The sequence below is a fragment of the Anas acuta genome, chromosome 5 (genome assembly GCF_963932015.1).
Source record: "Anas acuta chromosome 5, bAnaAcu1.1, whole genome shotgun sequence".
Taxonomy (NCBI): Eukaryota; Metazoa; Chordata; class Aves; order Anseriformes; family Anatidae; genus Anas; species Anas acuta.
The window spans coordinates 17,445,077-17,466,184 of NC_088983.1; the positions used below are offsets into that span (position 1 = coordinate 17,445,077).

General features: G+C 34.4%; 1 protein-coding gene across 6 annotated transcripts in view; it reads left to right on the forward strand.

The window, feature by feature from the left end:
• The window catches only part of TTC7B (tetratricopeptide repeat domain 7B), a 132,001-nt gene that overhangs the window by 85,294 nt on the left and 25,599 nt on the right, over nt 1-21,108 (forward strand). For 3 of the 6 annotated variants that reach the window (XM_068682962.1, XM_068682967.1, XM_068682968.1), the window contains 5 exons: nt 1,347-1,444; nt 4,867-5,025; nt 6,844-6,894; nt 12,668-12,808; nt 19,243-19,445. In XM_068682962.1, the coding sequence (XP_068539063.1) occupies nt 1,347-1,444; nt 4,867-5,025; nt 6,844-6,894; nt 12,668-12,808; nt 19,243-19,445 (652 nt within the window). The remainder of the gene's footprint in view (nt 1-1,346; nt 1,445-4,866; nt 5,026-6,843; nt 6,895-12,667; nt 12,809-19,242; nt 19,446-21,108) is intronic. The other 3 variants (XM_068682963.1, XM_068682964.1, XM_068682965.1) reach the window with 3 other exon arrangements.

The window sequence follows — 21,108 nt, forward strand, 5'->3', positions numbered from 1 at the left end:
ATACAGAAAATATGCACCAACTGATATAACAAGTATAGCTGATAGTGTGTGTATAGTGTGTGTCTCAGAAAGTCCCCTTCTGTTTCCTGTGGATTTCTATAATGGCATCATTTTGTAAGGAAATTGGTCCTGCAATAATTTTATGGTAATGCAAAACTTTATTTATATCATTTTAGTAACAGCTGTACAAATAGAGGAAGTCGTTTCACTGGTTTTTGAAGTGCAACTATTAAGAGCTGCTGAAAGGCTTCTTGCTGTTCTCTGGGTTCAAATTTGGAAGGAGGTGATTGAAAATTAGGACAACTGTAAAGATGTATTAAGTTCCAGTCTTGCAGTTTAGATTAAAGTCTCTCAGGCTTTATTTTAAGCTAGGATTTTTTTATTTTTTTTTCTCTGTGGTGGAATATGAGAATCAAACTATGGTTTGCACTTTGCTAAGTTGGGCTAACAACCTAATTGGCTTAAACTTAAAAAGTTGGTGAATTATTTTTATGTAATTTTTTAAAGTATTTGTTGATAGTGAATAGTACCAGTTTTATAGTCGTGAAAATGAAGTTACTGTATTAACCATTCAGTCCCTTTTCTTCTGCTGAATCTTTAACCATAGCTCTAGGACCAATTAGTTTTCCAGCAAGTATATCAGCAAGAAGCCCGAGTGGCAGAAAGTGAGTTACAACTACAGTGGGAATTGAGTGCATTTGTCACCATGAGAGATCAGGGAAAACCCCTGCAAAGTGCTTAGGCATCTGATCTATTCTAACTGTTCAAAATTCTCCTACTGCATTATTAGGATCAAATTCGGCATTAGACTGTTAATGTGATTATTAAAACAAACAAACAAACAAAAAAATTACACCACCCAAAACTATAGGGATAAAATTGCTGTCTTTTTCTGTGGGATTTTTTTATAATATCTTTACCTAAATTTAGATGTCTTGAGTTTGGTGTTGCTCTTTAGTGTTGGAAAAATGTGGATTTTCAAACTCACATCTGCCATCTCAGGTTACAAGAGCAGTAACTCATCATATGTAAAAATTTAAGGTACAATTAAGCCTTTTTGTAATGTTGTTAGTTATAAATCAAAACTTTATATACCTGTGTTGTTTGTATTAATTATGAAAACAGAGTTGCTGAAGTAAATACGGATTTAGGTTTGCTCAGCTTAATTTTGTTTTAGTGCAGCTGACTTAATGTACTGTGAGTGGTTAGCAATGCTTGGTACTAAATTTGTTCATAGCAAGAACCTTTATAGCAAGAACCTTTGTGGGAGGAGGGCAGCATGCAACTTGTATCTCAGTATATAATTTTATATCTTAATAGCTTACAATTTCTATACTTCATTACAGTGATTCTGGACGTGGGAGCAGCCTGTTAGACAGAGCTATTGCTGATAGACGACAGCTTAATACAATTACATTACCAGATTTCAGTGATCCTGAAACAGGTAAGAACAGAATTTGAACAATAAAATTAGTAAAATGGAGTTCCAATAGCTAGATTTTTTTATTATTTAATTGTTTTATTTTGCAAAATTAAATCATATATCCTGAGAATGTTTTCTTTGTCATATGGAGTGGAAATTTTGCAATATAAGATTCTTTCTTTTATTTATTTATGAAGTACTTGCAGACAATATTCTGTAAATTAAAATATCTGTGGTCTGAATCTTGCTGAGCTTGGCGGTATAGCTTGGTTCTTATGTAAAGGCTAAAAATTACTGTGCTTTACTACTCTGTTTTCCAAAGTGCTATGCTTTTTTGTCCATTAAGTATTTGCACGTATTTTGTTTTTAAAAAGTATCAGAAAAAAATTAAAAAAACTTTAATCTCAAAAATGCTCAAGAAATCATTACTAATTAAATTCATCAAGATCTTTAAAACATATATTAAAATAGAATTGAATATGTGGGCTGGATTACTATAGACATAGCTTTGAGATTATAAGGAAAATCTATTTATTACAAATCATATATACTGCAAAAATTGTGCTGCACAGATGCACTACATAAAAGGTAAGGCATCAATAAATATTTACAATATGTTATTTGTACATGTTAATATATTCTATTATCACAATACAAATTGATATGCCTTAAAGAAAAAAGCAGGTGAGCCATGGATTCTCTGAAAAACACATAAAGAATTATTGTGCTGACTGTAGTTCCAAAAACCTTTTGGAGTGTGTTATCTACATTCTATATATTGACTTTTTTCTTTCCTGGGTTTTATCTCAAAACTGTCGCATGCTTTTCTTGACACCCTTCACATGTCAATTTCTGTTTAATCACATTTGGATAGGAAAAACTTATGGGGAAGCTTGTCAGCCTATGAATTAGACTACACTGACCCAAAAACGAAGATCCATTGAAAAGTATAATATATTTTTGATTACATCAGAATTGTACAGTAGAGAAAAATCCATTTTAGTTACTTAATTTCTGGAAGTTGAAATTGAAGCTAGTGTTCATTAGATTTTGGAATCATATAAGAAGAAAGAGTTCTGTGCTTGGTATCATGGCAAACAGTTTTGATTACAGTGTTCAGGTCACCTGATTTAAAAGAATCGCAGTATGATGTGGTCTGAAATATGGCATAGTTCAGCCTGCTTTGCCCCATAGTAGAATTTTGAGTTCTTGTGCTCTTGTATTTAGAAAGTGTAAGATAACACAAAATATTTTAATAGTTTGTTGTTCTAGTCTAGCTCACTGTTTCATTTGAAGGAGGTATCTATATGAAACCTTCAAAATCTAGTAAATTATTTTTATGCCTTCCAAAAGAGGCATGTAGGGGGAGTGTTACGGATCGTGTTGGTTTTTTGTTTGTATGTTTTCCATGGGGACAAAGTTCTTGATCTGCTCCTTCAGGGTGTCCTATTTTATATCTGCCATGCTTCAAAGCATAATGAGTTGGTGCTTTTTAAAGACTGTATATTTCTCAAAGCTTTTAAGTAAAGATGAACCTTTATCCAAAACAGCGAGCTTCTCAAGAACTCACCCCAGATTCAAGCCCTGTAGCCAATATCTCACTTGGAAAACAGGATCTTTACAAATAGTATTTTTTTTTTTTTAGAAGATCCTGTTTGTCTTTGTTTCCTGAATCTTACCTGTGTTCTTAGAACTCATTTCTACTGTCAAAGAGGATGAGATGGGAAATTAAAAGTATGGGGTCCTTTTTCATTTATTTTTCTTATAAAAGGTGATTATGTAGGGTAGGTTGGAGAGGGTCTCTTTTGTTGTTTTGTTCTTGTTTGTTTGTTTTTGTGGGTTTAATTTTTAATTTTAGCAGAATAAACCTTCTTGCAATTCAAATACTTGAATTCTGGTAAGGACTGTGGATTTGTTACCTACTGTATCTGTACAGTAGTGTCAATGTAAAAACTCCGTATCAAAGTTTTGTCCAAAATTCTTCTTCCAGAATAGTATATAAAAATACTGCAGAAATTAAAAGGTTATGTTACTGTAAGAACAGAAGTCAAGCTAGGCATAGTGTTTGAGTGAGAAAACTCTAGGTGGACTCTCAAAAAAAAAAAAAAAAAAAAAAAAGTATGCAAAAATGATAGAACTAATAGATGGTCAAGTTGTTAGACCTCTATTGCCTGAGAGAGCTTATTCTGAGGTTCTGTTTATCCTCAGTCTTAAGAAATCCAAAACAAATTCGGCATTTACAGTATTTTAATGAGGATATAAGGAAAAAGCATTGGGGAAAATCCTTTTAGGACAGAAATGTATGCTTCCCTTTAGACAGTATAATGCTACCATATGTATTCACTTACTTATGTGTATACACATGCACACATGAAAACGTTCCACTACCTGAATTGCTTGCCACCTGTGGAAATGATGAGCCCCTTTTTGCTGGTTACTGTGTTTGATCAATCAGAGTAACAAGAAATGAGAGCTAAAATTAAATCTGAAGTCTTCCGTACTTGCAAAAGAAAAATTAAAGGATTTTAAAATTCAAATAACAGTGATGGGTGTAAAATATGTATATTAAAAAAATATATTTATTTAGGTATATCTATTTAGCAAAAGTTGAAACTAAAATAAAAAGATTAAAAAAAAAAAAAAAAAAGCCACAGTGTTTATATATAGCTTTTACCAATCCAATAAAATAACCAGAAATGATTAAATGATGCAAGCTTAATTTTTTGTAATCTTTGGAGTACAAAAAGCATGTATTCTGGAATTACCAGTCTAGCCTTGTAAGAAATCCAATGTCCTAGACAAGAACTGTGGCAAACCTACTCTGAGCTTGCCTTCTGTTTCAGCTGGTTTGCCATGAGTGGCATGTACCCATATTTGTATGTATTGCTGAATATGGAGGGGGAAAAAAAAGGTTTTATGAAACATTCACTGAAGTAAAATCTTACAGGGAGACAGATTCATTTTCTTTGCAAAGTTAGATAAGCATATGCAAATCACGTGAGGCTTCAGTTGACTATTTTGGTTAAGGTAAGTTGCACTCAAACTTTTTAAAATCAGATTATTCAATCTATTGTGTAGTGGTTTCAGTCCATTTAGTTTGTCAGAGGAAGTAACATTGGTAGCTGAGTTTTAAAATTTGGTCTTTATTTCCTCCTAAATGTATTTTATAAACTCATACATTAGAACACAGGGAAAAGTTAACCTTTAATTTCTTTTTGAAACAAGTTTATTACAGAAGAGGAGTACATATGAACACAGCATATTTTTTTACACTGCTTTCAGAAGTGCTATTTATTTTATGTGGAAGCCATTTTCATCTTACTGAATGGGGAAATAAACGCTTTGCATTTTTTGGCATCCATGACTCCATTAAACCCTGTTCTTGGATCTGTTCCTTTCCCATCCCCCCACACCCTTATCATTCTCTTTCTTTCGCTTTTTAGCCTCTGACACTTCCTCATCTTCTCTCTCAAGAACAGAGTCTCCTCTCCAAGTGTTTGTATCTTCTCATCTTCCTCATCCTAAATCAGATACCTTTGTCTGGCCCCATGCAGCCTCTCCATACTGTGACCAAGTTCCTGAGCCCTGTTCACCTTCTCGCTGTAAATTGGTTTTCTCTTCCTGATGGGCGTGTTTGTACTGTGTTTTTCTGATAATCTTCATAACTGATAAACTGTGTTTAAAACAATTTAAGCTTCAACACAATGTCCGTGAAATCTGGCCATTCAAATGTATTTCATTAAATTCTGAACGGCTTTTAAGAGTTTGTTTAGGATAGAGTGTTTTATTGATCCCAAAAGACGTAAAGTTACAGACAGATTTAATATTCTGTTCTCATGATTGTTACAGAAATGATAGGTGTTTTTTAAAGGAGGATATTGTCCTCTGCTGCACTGTAGCATTTATGGCTGTAATTATTTCCATTGCTGGCATGTTTTGCCTAACAAGACTGTCCTTTCCACAGGATTTCCTTCTTATCTTAGTTTTTAATGATGTAATTTTAGTGTCTAGATCCTTGATTTAAAAGCCTTTTTAGCTAATTGCATACAAAACATTCCCTGAAACTTCATATGGGGGAAAAATCGCATTAAATATCAATGTATGCTTTAATATGGCAGATGTATTGAAATGATTCAAAGACAATAGAGTAGTGAAAATCAGCATTTTGCTATTCCAGATCAGGAGTCATTCTGTTCATTGAAATGATGCCAGCTTAAACATGCTGCAGAATCAATTTCCATGCTTGCATGCAAGCTACATAGTAATGCTGCCAGAATAGTTCAGGTGGCAGGGTAAAATCAAGTTACTTTTTTAGATACTTCATTTTAACTCTTTTCTTGTTTGATAAATTGTCCTTCATTCACAGTCTTGGGTGTAGCACTGTAATTGTTACTGCATTTACTATAATCCAGTCTTAGGAAATTCACTGTTGACACTAAACTTTAACTGGCATTGTGTCAAAGATACTAATTCTTAACAAAATCTAGAGAATGAATCTCTGAGTATTACCAAAATTCACTCATTAAAGTAGCCTAGATGAGACATGAGTTTTGAAAACACTAGCTCATATATAAGCCTACAACTGAATATTCTAGAGAGTGCTTCCTTTAGACTTCAGGAAATGTGTCCTACAGAAGTTTAACTAGCTGAAACTTGACTTTCTTCTTGAAACATTTGAATAGTTAGTTAATTGCTATTACCCCCTTTGAGTGTTGTTGAGTTGAACTTACTCTTTAAACAGGCCTACTCTTAAAAGTGTACGTGCCAGCCAGCGTTAAATTGCTTGTTCTTTGCAGGCCTACAAGAGAATAAGACCTCATTCAACAGTGAAGGCACATGAAAAGAATGTATAAGTCCAAGCACAAATTCCATTATGTAAAGCCAAAGTCTTCCATTTCAGATAAAAACTGCTGTATCCTTAGGGAAAGGAGCTTCCAACATATACACGAGCAGTAGTGGAAGGATGAAAAAAACTCACACAGATACTGGAGTCCTTTGTACAGTGTAAATAATTTATGAAAGTCAAAGCTCTCTATTTTTGAATAAGTAGAAGTTTGTCTAGATGCTTATAGCTTTCTGGTATAGTTAACAGGTATGAAAATCTCATGTTTCCTATCTTTTTTTTTTTCTTTGTTTTTCTGGTGAAAGAACAAAAGACTTTTTGACTTTATTTGACTTGATTTACAATTTAATGAACAGGATCATGATCTTAGAGGTGTAGCAAAGGCTCTATGACAATATCTATTAGAAACAGTGATCTCCTTATTTAAAATCTTTATCCTTTGGAACCCTCTAAACCTGATTTATGGTTTGAAGATTATCAGAAAACCTCTGGCTTTCTTGGAGTTCTCGTTTTCTATTTATCTATTTTTTTCTCTTTCTTAGTTTGGATTTTAATTTATGGTTTGATTTGTTCAAAGGCAATCCATCAGATGCTTACTTTCATGGTTTTTACTCCCCCTTTTCAGTTTGTAAGTAGTATTCACTGTAAAGTTCCATTAATTTCCTAAGGACTTAAATCACCTTTTCCTTTACCACAAAATGTACATGTTTTGTTCATCAGTAGTTCAAGTTTGATAGTGTGTAAAGCAAGGCTGATGCTCTTTGCCCATTCACCCTAAGGTCTGTAATCTTACAAGATCTGAATGCACTCAACTAACACTTGCATTTAATAATTAAAGAGGCAGTATTCATTTCTAGAGGGCTGCAAATAAAGATATATTAGGAAGGTTTAGTATAACCTAATGGCCAGCTGCCAGTATGTTGTATTATAGGAAATTTTATGCCACTGCTGTTCCTAAGGAGTATATTGGTCTAGAAGGTAACGTTGCAACTTCTGTCATGAGTCATAATAAACTACTTTCTCTTGTGGTACAAATTTTACACGTAGAATAAATCTCTTAAGAGTACACTTCAAAATAATGAAATGATGCCAACAAGCTAAATAAAAGAAAATGAAAAATATAGATCAATAAAGCTAATTGCTGCTTTAACCAGGATTCAAAACAACATTCTTTCTCTCTAACCAGTTACATTATAAAGTTGTGCATTTGGCCTTGAATAGCAAATTTTGAATTCGTTTCTCATTGAAAAATAAGAAGAGATATAAAACAGCATGTTTGATGGTGACTAAGCATGGAAAATGTTTTTCAGAAAGCAGAGAAAATACTCTAAATGATGTTGGCTGTACATGACTACTAAAATCTCCATGCATAACAGTACCAAAAGATAAGGTATCTTTCTAATTTTTGATTATGAAAGGTGTCTCAAACACCTAATAAATTTGATACAAAATAATGTTAATTTTGATGAAATCTGCCTATCATATCAAATGCATCATACTAGTGATGCATTAGTCCTGTAGAAATTACTGCCTCTTTCTATCACGTGTTTGCCTTTTTTTTTTTTTTAGCACAGTTCTCTGTATGTTGCACCACTAATGTTCTTACTGGCAGCTTTGTGTGAATGTAAAGTTGAAAGCCATGGGTTTGTTTCCTCTTCACTCCTGCATGAGCATTGCTTTTAAAGCATTTTTTTCTTTACATAAATTATGAAACTGTTTTATAATACACTCTTTTTTGTAGTATAAAAAAAATCCTTTTATGGTGTTTTTTGTCAATTGATGTGAACCTGTTTCTTGAAGGATGTCGGTCCAAGGTTTTTTTTTTTTACCCATTTTCAGAAGGAAAATGTGAGGCAAATTGGTTTTTATTTTTCTCCAAGTGCTGCTAAGAGTCCATGTCTTAGTTAGTCCCTGCCCCTAAGGCAACATTGTCAAGATTTTTTTGGGCAATGACCAAGGAAAGGACTGAAAAAGTTGTGACATGCCGTATATTTCCATGGGGTAACTTATGGATGGTATTTAAAAGATTGATTTCATGCAGATTTTCTTGTAATATTTGTGTTAAGAAAAATCTGAAGAGAAGTAAATTGAACACTTTGTTGTTCACAGAACTTGAACTGTAGGTATGACTTAGAAAGTAAAGGTTTCTATGTGAGACTACGTTTCCTCTTGGTTAAATTGTGTTTATATAAGCCTTTTGGTAGGTATTCTGGTTAGATTATTGAATTGAAGCATTGACATAACCACAGGTTGTCGCAGGTACTACGTTACTATGAAGAGTGGAAACGCTCTGTAAATTCTGGACAGATGTTGTTATAGGAAACTTTTTTGTTTAGAAACATTTTGGTAGGAAAAATTAAGGCGTTTTGTTATACTTTGTAGTGTGCAATGCAGTTGTGCTTCCAAATCTTAGTCAATAGGTAATTTAAATAATATATGCAAGATTTTGCAAAGACAGTCCCCATTTCACAGTCATACCACTTAGTATAAACAAGCCTTAAGGCAAAACTGAATAAATGGAAATGAGTAGCTGGAATTGATTTTGGCTATATATCTTCTTTTTCCAGATCTCATCCTTTTGCATCCTAAAAGAAACACTCTTTTTTGCCTTGGTATTTTGAAGGACTTTTTTTTTCTTTATTCTTAAGTGTCACACTATAGTAGCAGGTCTAGAAATTCTTGGGAAGAGAAGAATATTTGTATAGCATCTAAGATATGGTAAAGTTGCAATCAAGGAACTCCTATTGCTCTATTGAGCATTTAAAGGAAGCTACATCCGAGTGAATTTTAGCAATTGTAGTGGAGATTTGTTTGTGATTGTCTCAGGGCTACTGAACACAGACTAAAAAAAGAAAAGTACAGGTAAGGCTGGGAAGAGAGAACAGATCTTATGATAAAACCAACAGGGAGCCAGCATATAAATAGCTGGCAGCGTAAGGGCTGTGAGGCCTCAAGCAAACTTTAAGATTCACTCTACCCTCACAAACCATTGTGCTTCTTAACTGCTTATCGTTGAAATTAGTATAAATTACACAATTACAATGTGATTATAAAGATCGCAGTCTGAGGCCCCTGGGCTTAGAACAGGGTTAAGCAGAATGTGTAGAGAGGTCAGAAGAAGCTTTTAGCACACAGGAGGCTTCTTTAAATGATCTTTACTTATGTACAAAAATAAAGCTTACTCACTGTGTTTTAACACAAATTGCCAGAAATAGTCAGGTGGCAGCTCATTGTGTCAAAGCTAAAGAAGCATTCAGGAGTTTATGGGTTAGAGCTATCAGTATGAGTGCAGTATTCCTGAATGAATTTGGCACTGTAAAGAAGACTGCTGCTATTTTATTAATAAATAAGTAAATAATAGTAAAGATGCGAAATTGTGATAAAAGATGCAGTGGTAGTGCTGATTAGAAATGCAAGGCTCTACTGGAGGTCATCCCTCCTCCTTTTGGAAACCATGTAGTCATGTGTCTGATCGCTTGTAACAGCCTCTGCCAAGAAGGGTTTTTAAAGAAACAAAAGAAAACCCCACAAATATTGGTGCTCTTGTGCTGTTCAACATCCTTAAGTTTTCCATGCTTTTAAATAAGGCTGAAGTGTGAAGGATTTCAATGGCTGGAATTTCTGAACACCTCTGGGAAATATTACACCAAGTTTCTTTGTATTACGCTTAAAATTTGGTCTTCAAATTTAAACCCAAAGAAACCATTTACTGGGGATGTTGTTTAGAAGCAGCCTAAATTTAGATGATATAGTGAATAATCTGTAATCTGAGTTTCTAAAACAGTTAAGTTACTTGGCTTGTGTTGAATTTTAGATTAAGGTTCATGAGGAACTTATACTACACTTTTATATCAACTATATTAATATAATGAAAGATAAGAGGTAAATATTTTTCAGTAGCTTGGTTGAAATAGCGACACTTGAAGACTAATACTTTGTTGTATATACGTCTGTTTTTTCTTTGGAGAACTAATTGCTGAAATACCTTAAGGAATATTTTTTTCCTAAAGGAAATACAAGCAATTTTAATCATAGAACTGCTTGGGTTGGAAGGAACCTTACAGATGCCCCTAGTTTGAACCCCCCTGCCATGGGCAGGGACACCTCCCACCACACCAGGTTGCCCAGAGCTCCATCCAGCCTGGCCTTGAGCACCTCCAGGGATGGGGCAGCCACAGCTTCTCTGGGCAACCTGAGCAGTGCCTCACAGCCCTCCGAGTGAAGAATTTCCTCCTTATGTCTAGTCTAAACCTATCCTCTTTTAGTTTAAAGCCATAACCCCTCGTCCTAATAAGCTACTTTAATAATAGCACTTTGTGAAATAAATCTTCTAGAAATATATATTTTTTAATTAAAAACACTATCTTTTTATTCTTCCAGAAAGTCCCGGATAGGAGTAGATTAGCATAGAAAACACTCGGTATCCACCCTGTTTTAACTTGAGTGTAGGTGGTAATGCTTTCGTGGCACTGCTGCTTGTAGAAATTTTATCACACTAGTCCTTTATACATAGAAATTGACGTACAGCAAGTTTTAATAATATATTACCATGTACATTTTATGATTAAGTACTGGAGACTTAAAACCTAGCAGTGCACTTTCTATGCGAAATAACTCACGGCCTGGTTAGCAGCCAGGGTCCATGCTTCAAATTATAGAAGATAGTCTTTTTTTTTAATTCTAAATGGGATAGTTGCTTTTCAGAAGGAAGGGATTAAATGAAATTCTGTGTGTCACTTGCACCTTAGAATTTCTGCTGGAGAGCTGAGGAGGCTCCTTTGCTGTTACTTGCACTGGAAGTGTAACAAGTAACAGTGACATGCATTTACAGAAAGGGAGGTCAGGCAAGGTTACTGGTGACTAGAGCTTATTTGTGATACCTTTTGCTGGTAATTTTCTGCAAATATGCTCCACATGCTTCTTGCTTAGACTTCTTTTTTACTTTTCATTGGAAGTCTTAAAGATACACAGAAACTTGAGTCACTGTTCAGCTCTGATGCAGGCTGAAGTGTATGCTTTTTCTTCAACCAGCAGAGGAAAGCAAACTCCACAGCCAGAGGCCGTTTCAGAAACCTCAGGGCAATTCCTTGTTCAAAATGACCTAAGAAACGCTGATGACAAAGTCCTGTGCTGCTTTTCCTCTGTTTCTATCAGTTCAGGGAAACGTGCTGATTGCTTTCAGACAAACTTCCTCTTCCCACTGGTCTGTGTAGTAGGAATTCCTTCTACATTTCTAGGCTGCTGATTTATCTTGTCACACTTAAGAACATGTTTTTAAGAGCATGTTTTGTTTGAGAAACCCCTTCTCATTAAAAATCTTAGAAAACCTCTGATATTGAGAGTGAAGGTTTTATCTATTGCTCAGCTGTTAATGATGAGCTTGTGGGATATGGTTCAACCTGTCCAGGACTCAATACTTTATTCTAAGATACCTGCCATCGTTGGCCATTACAGCGTGGAGCTTGGCTTAGGATACATCTGATCCAATATGAAATATTTTACTTCCATTATTTATTAATCAGACATGGTCCGAATGAGATTTTGTAATTTGTAATTATAAATACAACAAGAGATACATTGAAGCTTAGATGACCAAGAGTGTCTATTAAAATATAAGTAGTCTTGATTTAAAAAATAAATAAATCAAGACTAAAGACACTGTCAGTAACCTGAATATGCAAAGTACAGTTGTCATTAGGTATTCTCTTGTCATAGAAGCTTTTTCACATCTCGTAGTTTGAAAAAGGTAGTATTTGCTCATGATATTCTAATCTCATTCATAAATGCTTAATATGAAGAGAATTATTCAAGGCAACTTTGGGATTGTTCTTCATGCAATAGATTTTTTGCCACAAGGCATTTTAATTCAGCCTTCTTGATTAGCTAAGGTTTACATTCAGTGCAGTTTAACTGTGTATTTGTGATGGGATCATGTTGTATATTTTAGCTCTTTTTTAAAAACGCTATTATTAGTCTTAAAATAGTCATCTAATTGCACTCTATGGAAAGACATAGCAATTACTAACATCAAAGTGCATGCAGCAAACTGAAGATTACAGTGTACGACACCATCACAAACCTTTTTTTGGATCGTACGTTTGCCACACAAGATGTCAAGTTTAACAGAGTATTCATAGCAGCAATCCAAAAATGTGTCATGTACAGTTTCCAGTGTTCAGTGTAGTATTAGTATAGAGTCTTTCAGACCAGTATAAAAGTTTCTGTAACAGGGAAAATTAATCTGACATTTAAAAAAAATCTCCAAAATGGTATGTTTAAGTTAAATCTAGAGGAGTTTTAGGTAAAACTTGTTAAGAAAAGGCTTATGACTAATTGTTTTATGCAATAAGTATGTCCTTTATTCTTTTTCTGATTAGTATTTTTTTTAATTACTTGTACAGGTTCGGTCCACGCGACGTCAATAGCAGCTTCTAGAGTAGAACAAGCGCTGTCTGAAGTTGCTTCATCTCTGCAAAGCAGTGCCCCTAAACAAGGTCCCCTGCATCCTTGGATGACTCTAGCTCAAATATGGCTTCATGCAGGTACTGTGAAAGTAAAATATTTCTTGTTCTCTGCCATCCCTTTTATTGCTAGCTTACAGACTTGCAAAAATCTGTTTTAGATTTCAGGAGCTGTTATCACATACCTGAAGATAAACTCAAAATTTATCATTTCGCTTCATTTAAAAAAAAAAGGATATTGTCTTAATCTAGGAAATGATGATGTGAATTGTTTATGCTATTTCATTGTCTACCAGGATTGCATTTTCTTGTCAGAAGATCAAACTTAAGTATTATGAAAGCCATTATTCATATTAAGAACATATTGCATACATTCTTAAGAAATATTTACTTTTTTTTTTTTTAACTTCTCTTTAAAATGTTGACAACAAATCTTAACACCAAATGTATGTAAGTTCTTCATAATGACATAGAATGTATGATAGCTTGCTGGAAAAAAAAGTATTGGTGAGTTTTTCCCTTAACTTTGAAATAGGGGTATGTATTTAAAATGCACTCCTTTTACATACGAATGGGGACACGTGTTTCTGTGGTCTTCTTCCTGTATTTCTATTACATATAAAATTTCTGTTGTGGATAAACAATAGCTCAAGCTACTCCTATTGTTTGGTAATACCCATTTGACTGGTAAAGGTACGTGTACAAAACAGTACCGTACACACAGTATGCATGATTCCTTCCTTCTTAATGAAAACTGGGTTTTTGTGAGTGCCCCTTGTAGAGAGGCTGTTTGAAAACCAAAGCAAATTTGTGGTAAAGAAAGAAATGTAGTTGGCCCAAAGTCTCATCTCATCAACTTAGTCTCTGAAGTATCTTAAATTTTGTAGTATTTGAAAATTTGGTTACCTTGATTCTATTGGGTGGAAGATGATGTTTGTAAGGTTTTTCAGTGGTGTTGCTGGAACTAGAAAAGCTTTATTATTGAGAATAATTAACTCTGCACAGAAAAAAATAAAAAAGGTAGTGATGAGCTGTTTAGCTCTCTTCCTCCTAGCTTCACTGATGTGAAACACCCAGTATCATTTTTCTAAATGTGGAGTGATCTTGAGTGGATTTAGTAATTGTTATGCTACTTCCAGCCTCAAGCTAAATGCTAAGTCAGTATCACAAGTGACAGTCCTACAAAATTTTAATCAGAAAATGATGATCCAGCGTATTTTTACAGTTACAAATGTCTCCTGTGAAATAATACTTGCATCAGAAAGGTGTTATTTAGAAATCAATTAACAATTGTTCTGCCTTGGTCTGCTCTTAGGCCTGAGTGTTTTTCAGTGACATACCTATTTTTCATTATACTCAGCCTATGTTGTATAGACACGATCAATTTGCGTTTATTCTATATGGTAACCTTGTGTAAAATTTTTCCAAGACACATTTCATGTAGTGTATGTGTTACAAAGCTGTCATTTGGAAAGAGCTGTATCTTATTTTTGCAAAGTGTTGGAGTTCAAATCACCAAGGAATTACTGTTACTAGGAAATCTTGGTGTTTATAATCCACATTCAGAGCTGTATTTCTTAGCATTTTAATTTACCTGTTTTGCATTAACAGTTCTGTTGTGTGAAGGCCCATTAAGGCCCTAATTTATGTTTCAGAGGGGGGAAAAACAACAGGAGATGGAAAAGAACAATGATGGTGATTGATAACTGATCTCATTTGGGGGCGGGAAGGTTCTTCTACAACAACAGGGAGGAGAACAAAGCAAAGCAATGGTGCAGTCACCTGCCTTGCAACATGGTATCACTGACTGTAAATATTTATAAACCATCACAGATGGCCATTGACAGAAACTCCTAGCATCTGCAATGCTGTAATTTCTCATCTTTTCTGTGACAGCTTATTCTGTCCATGCAAGGGGCTGTTACTGTTTTCTCCACAAAGGAGCAGTCCGGACACTCTTCTCTGAGTCCTTTGTAGTCCACCTCAGTCTTCCGCTTCTGCAGTCTGCTGCACACTCTACTTTCACCTCTTAACAATTTCTGTGTGAGAACTGCCTGCAGGCCATGTTCTTGTCCCAGCAGGATGAAGCATGTGGGAACTGGGAAAGGAGTGGTGTGGAGAGCAAGCTAAAATGTTAAAGATCCAGGGGAAAAACAAGACATATAAAAGAGTGCCCTGACACTTTGTGTAACGGGGAGCAATGAAAGAAATACAACAAGAGATGAGAGACGGCTGCTGTCAGTCTTCAGAGAAAGTACAGCAATGTGAAGCTTACTTCCTCTCCTTTTTTTGTATGTTTCTGTTTGTAATACTTTGGGCTGGTAACTTGTGCTGCACTTAAGTGTTCAGGCATCCTGTTCTAACTGTTCAGCTACCTGTCCTGCTACAGGAAATGCCCTGAGCTTTGAAAAAGTTTTTTTTTTTTTTTTTTTTTTTTTTTCCAGTAGGAATATTCCAAATTAACATTTACTCTATGAAATATGATACAAAACAGATATAAAGGTATCTTTACCAATACATATGAGATACTCGCATAGAAAACAGCCATGAAATTACTTAACATGTAACCTGCAGCATGTTCTTTAAATAAAAATGAAGGCTTACCATTGGGAAATTGCTTCCTTTTTGAGACTCATGCCACATTAACTGTTTGACCCTCTGTATGGTTGTGCAGTGTATTACTACTTAGAGGGGGAAAAGAAATATGTATCTTTAATGTGCTTTAAACATTAAAATACAAAAATTGAGAATGTTAGATTATAGAGGCATGAAGAAATTATGAGAATAAATGCTTAATATATGCTAAATTTAGTGGAATTTATTTACCGAAATTAATACATATCATGTGGGAAGGATAGAAAATATTTTTTCTTTATTAATATACACTGTCATTACAGGTATCATTAGAGTAAATGAGCGTGGCATTCAGTCTAAAGAATTTGATTTTTTTTAGACCGTAATTTTAATTTTTCATCTTGTTTACTAATGAACTCTTCCAGCCTTTTATTTGTAAAACGTAAAGATGGGAAGTCAGGCTTATTTTAAATGTAGAAAAAAAAAAAATAAAAAACAAACAAACAAACAAACAAACAAAAAAACAAAAACAAAAAAACAGACCAAAAAAAAAACCAACTCTTTTGTGATTAGTACATCCCCCAGTGATGCTATTAAAAAACAAATCCATCCTTAAATGATCAGTGGCTGTGACGGTCACTTGACACATACCTCAAAACTGGACTCTGCTTTGCTAGTCATAGCTACTGCTATAGAGCTTGACTGAAAAGTAGATTGATTTGACAATAAAATACAAGCACAAGCACAGAAGGGTTTGAGCTGGGTTGTTTTCTGAGTGGAGACACTGAGAAGTGAACACCAGCCTTGGAACTTGGTTTCTCATCAAACTGATGGCCCTCTCTGAAATTTTCCAACAGTCATCTGGTATTTGTCAGTTTTCTACAACTACTGTCCTTGAATTTACCGTGTTGGAATTTAACTTTTTTTTTTTTTCCTGAGTTTGAAGTAATTTATATTTTAATCAAATTTAGTTTTGCTCTAAAGCAGTACTTTTTTTTTAAGACATGTCCTTTGCCTTGTATATATCAGATGAAATTATCTCAGAATGAACAGCTCTTCTCCAATTTCAGAAATTTTTTGAATTAACTTTTATGCTTACCATCTAGCCAGAAGTTCCCCTTTCTATTAAATCTTCCATAGTTTTTCCAAACTTCTCTAGAATTAAGATATTGTCTAGAAAAAGTGCACCATATATAGCATAATTTCAAGTACCTTTATACAGAAAAGAATTAATTGTTCATTTACCTTTTAGAAAGGACCATTAGTAACTGTCAAATTACTCTGCCACAGTTAATAAGCAAAATCTAATATTTATTACGGTAAAGCAAGTGTACCTTTATAAATAGTGTTGTAACCTCTAATGGCTACTGTTAAAAACCCAAATTGCTACCATACTTGCATCCCCTCAAGGAGTACAGAATTTCAACTGCGGCCTGTTAAATTAGTCAAACTGTGCATATTTTTCAGTCTAGAATTACTGTGGTAGCAGATAAAAATTACTTGAGTAAGTGATTAATTTCTGCATGTTATTTGCTGATTTTTATAGCTTTTAGTTAATACCTTTTACAGCCTGATCTAGTAGTCTTTATGTATGCATCATGATATGCTTCTGCTTCCTTCTACCTAGCTTACAGTTGAAAGCATCAATTTAGTATAAGTACATCTCATAAATGTACTAACCTCTCAGGATGTTTTTTGTTGTTGTTGTTTTTTGTTGTTTTTTTGTTTTTTTTTTTTTCCCCCCGTCTTCAATCACTGACAAGCTGGATAAATGATACTTTTCCTGACTGTTTTTTAAACAACTTTGGAATGTCTATTTTAAAATGTTTCAAGTCTGATGATGCTGGAGAAGAAACAATAAAACAAGGAGAGCTCAAGTGGTTAGCACTAAAATAATACAGTGTATTTTATTCTCTCCAAAATCTTGTTTCTCTCATAATAATACTGACCACGTAGATTTCAGAAAAGCACTCAAAAATGAAGAGCCTAAAGCTTTCCCAAAATATTTTACGGGTTAAAGCAAACAAACAAAACCAAAGCAAACAAAAACAAACAAAAAAAAACACTGAACTCCTAGTACAACTCACATTTTCTTCTGCATGCCTGGCTCTAAAGCTCTGGATAAAACTGCCTTTTTTTGAGTCTACCAACAGTAGAAAAGTAGAATTCTAGAAATACTTAATTTCTTCCAACTTTATGTTTTGATTTCAAAATTTTATACCTTTATTATTTACCAGGCTTGCTATTCTTCAGTTATATATTGCCATCTCTGAGTAGGTGAGGTTATTCTGTTGCTGAATCTGTAATTTTATGTGTTAGTTCTTCAGAGTGGGTGAGATTTTTCTATCAAAAAGCATTTTATTAGCTTGCTTGTGAAAATATACTGCATTAATCTGTATGTCCTCATGAGCATACTATTTATGCTAGGTGGAATGTGTTCTGTGAAGTCACTGAGTCATCCAAGCAGCAAAAAAAGAATGCTCATCTGGTAAAAATGTTTCATCTCCCATCAGTAGGATCAGGTTCAGGTCTCAAAAGGGAAAAAAAAAAAGAAAAAAGTTATGATTATGAATATTAAATAGTAACAAGGTGTATGTTTATATATATATATACACACACTAATAATAGCAAGAAATATAAGTAGGTTAAGATTTACATACTCTGGTGTACTGAAGTTGGCTGGTTATGGATACTATCAAGACTGCTTGATATGATTATCTCTTAGGAAAGCTCTTTTAAAGGCACTCAACATGGATCCCATTCAGAGTTTAGGTACAATTCAAAATCCATTGCTCTGGTGTGAGATCCTTATCTCAGAGCCTTTTAAGCAAGGTGGGTGCTCTGTACACAACAATGAGAGAAGCATGACCTGAAGAGGGGTAGGTTGCTTTGCTGTTCTTATGAAGCATTTTGATTTAAACCTTAATCTTTAAGACTTCTTTTTGTGCAGTGTGATCCGATAGAATGCAATTATACAATTTTAAGGCTAAATTTTTCTGGGATCTATACTAAGGTAAAAGAAATGTACACCTCAACCCAGAAACTACAGTATCCTTTTCCTTGCATTTAATCTCTTTACTCCTCTCCTCCCACTCTTTTAGCAAGAGATTATCGTAATTCAGCAGGGTAGTGAAATGTGCAGTGTTGAAGAGTGCTGTAAGAGCTGCTTGAAGGCAAATACTTTTACCTTTGTTAGTTTTTAATTACTTACTGAATTAACCTTTTTTTTTTTTTTTTCCTGTAGTCAGTGTGATTTAGACAGTTTTCAGGCTACTCAATGCTTTCATGAGAACTGATTGTACCTTTTTTTAAAGCTACAAAATTAAATGTTCTTAGATAGCTTCTGGAGGATGTCTTAGAAAATTAAAACTTGGAGATATGAACCAAGTTCTGTCAAATCAGAGTGTTGAATAAGCATTTCACATGTTCTGAAAACTTAACTAGGAAACATTTCTCATCAACTATGTTGTATTTCTTTTAAAAAAGGATTTTGCTCTGAAATAGGAAACTTTGAACCAGACTTGACATGTAATGATTGGTAATTGGAGGAATTGCTACTTCTTGCTGAGTGATGTACAGAAGCAGAAAAGTCTGTAATTAGTTCCATGCTCTTACCTACTGTAAGGATCTCTGCTGCTTTGTGTTGGGCTTGCTGTTCTTAAATAGCACTGAAATACTCATATTTAAAAATAAGATAAAACATCACAGACTTTGGTTAAAAATAACCAGAGAGTTTAAAAGAAACTGTAAAGAGTTTTCTGGTGTTTAAAGCAGCCATTTAAAATAATTTATGCAATAGTTTCTCCTAAGCTGTAACGTTTCTTGAGGAAAATGACCTTTACCTGGATTGAAACAATATGCAAACACAGAGAGCTTGTTAAAACATCTGCTCATGGTACAATGATACAGGATTCATTGGTCCTCACTCTTTTCTTCCACAGCCGAAGTGTACATAGGGATTGGGAAGCCTGCTGAGGCCACAGCGTGTACCCAGGAAGCAGCTAATCTTTTTCCGATGTCACACTATGTTCTCTACATGAGAGGTCAGGTGGCTGAACTTCGTGGAAATATTGATGAAGCCAAACGCTGGTATGAAGAGGCCTTATCTATTAGTCCTACACATGTGAAAAGCATGCAGAGGCTGGTAAGTCTTAAGTCCATGTTAATGAATGTACTAATGAATGCAATTTCATTGCAATTTGTGGTACTGGATTCTGCAATCTTAAAGAACTTGTGTGGCTGCTCCATAGCTTATGAGTTTTAGGTTTCTCTTGGATCCATTTTCTTATTAGCAAGGTACATTTGAAAACAATCTTTTGTGGCTTTTTATTCTCTTCTCTGCCTGTTGGGCATGAAAAGGATCTGGAGGCAATAAGTATTTCAATCCTAACAGAATTCAGGAAAAGAATTTATTCGCATCTGCCTAATACTCAGAGCCATTGGGAAATAAAGGTGGATCGTGGCAGGAGAAGAGTTAGATACCATAGCCTAGATGAAATATCAGTCATTCTAATAACTAATTCCTGACTGAAAGTGGAATTCTGCACATTGATTAATTATGTGTTAATACCTATTAATTAATGCTATGTGATTTCTTTGATTTTTGGAAGACAGATAATCAGTTTTGCCCTCGAAGAAATGTGTAGCTCTAATAACAAAGGTGCCTTCCCCAGTAAATAAATGTATACATATTTGTATATAATTATACACACACACATATTTTATATATACTGTCCTTACTATACTTGGAAAATTTCTTTCTCATTCTGGTGTTCTTTTCTTTAGGATAGAGCAAAGTAGAACAGCAGCAGTCAGCTTCTTCTGCCCAACCTTTTTGTTTAGTAGGATAAGCTGGTTTCTGCCTAGGTGCTTATGAATTATTCAGAGAGATTTCTTGTGCATCCCTGAGGGAAACATATGAGACAAAAGATCAGACAGGAAGACAGCACAAGAAAAGTTTTTTGTTTCACCTTTTCAGCATTTCAAGATATTTGAGCCTACTGACAAATGCTGAAAGGTTAATTTTTCTGAAGAAAGCTGGCAGTCAACCAGGGCAGTTCAGTGGAAATGAAGGCTTATGTTTTTCTGTGTTTCTTTTGCTCCTCCTCCCCTTAATAAATAGTCTGTAAACACCCAATTCTCTTCAGAATAACTGAGAAATGAGCTAATATGAGAGTCCTGAGAGATGAAAAATACTGTGTTTCCAGTCTAGATTCTCTGTTTATGACCTTTTCAGTTTGAGATGGCTGTGTGGAAGCTGGAGGAAATCCATTTCATTGGATTGGCCAGTCCTTTCTAAGCATAATCATAATTTAGAATTTTGCTTTTAAGAATCTTTCTCAGTTTCTCTAGAACTTTTTCTGTATTAAGATATTATTTTAAATATATGCTGAAAGATTTATGCTGCTTAAATACAAACGTTGGAGATAAACACTATTAAAAACACAAGTCAGTGTAATTTGATAAAGGGAAAAGTACAGGAATTTGTATTCATCTCATCTTTTGACAATTGCAAAAATATTTTTAGGAGGATGTTTACAGTGTTTACTCTTGTTTGTGAGTCTAGATGAGTACCTGTACATCTCAACACTTTGATTTTGGGTATTCACCTATTTATAATAAAAAGATGTAATCTTAGTGACAGGCAAGCTACAGCAGCAGTGCTGTGGAGGTACCAGACTCTAAAATAACAGCTGAAACTTTAACTTAGGATTCTGAATACAACTATTATAAGATGACCATCAGTTTAGGAATCATAGTTCTGTGGAAAAAGAAATGCGTATTTTATATGATTAATTGGATATTTT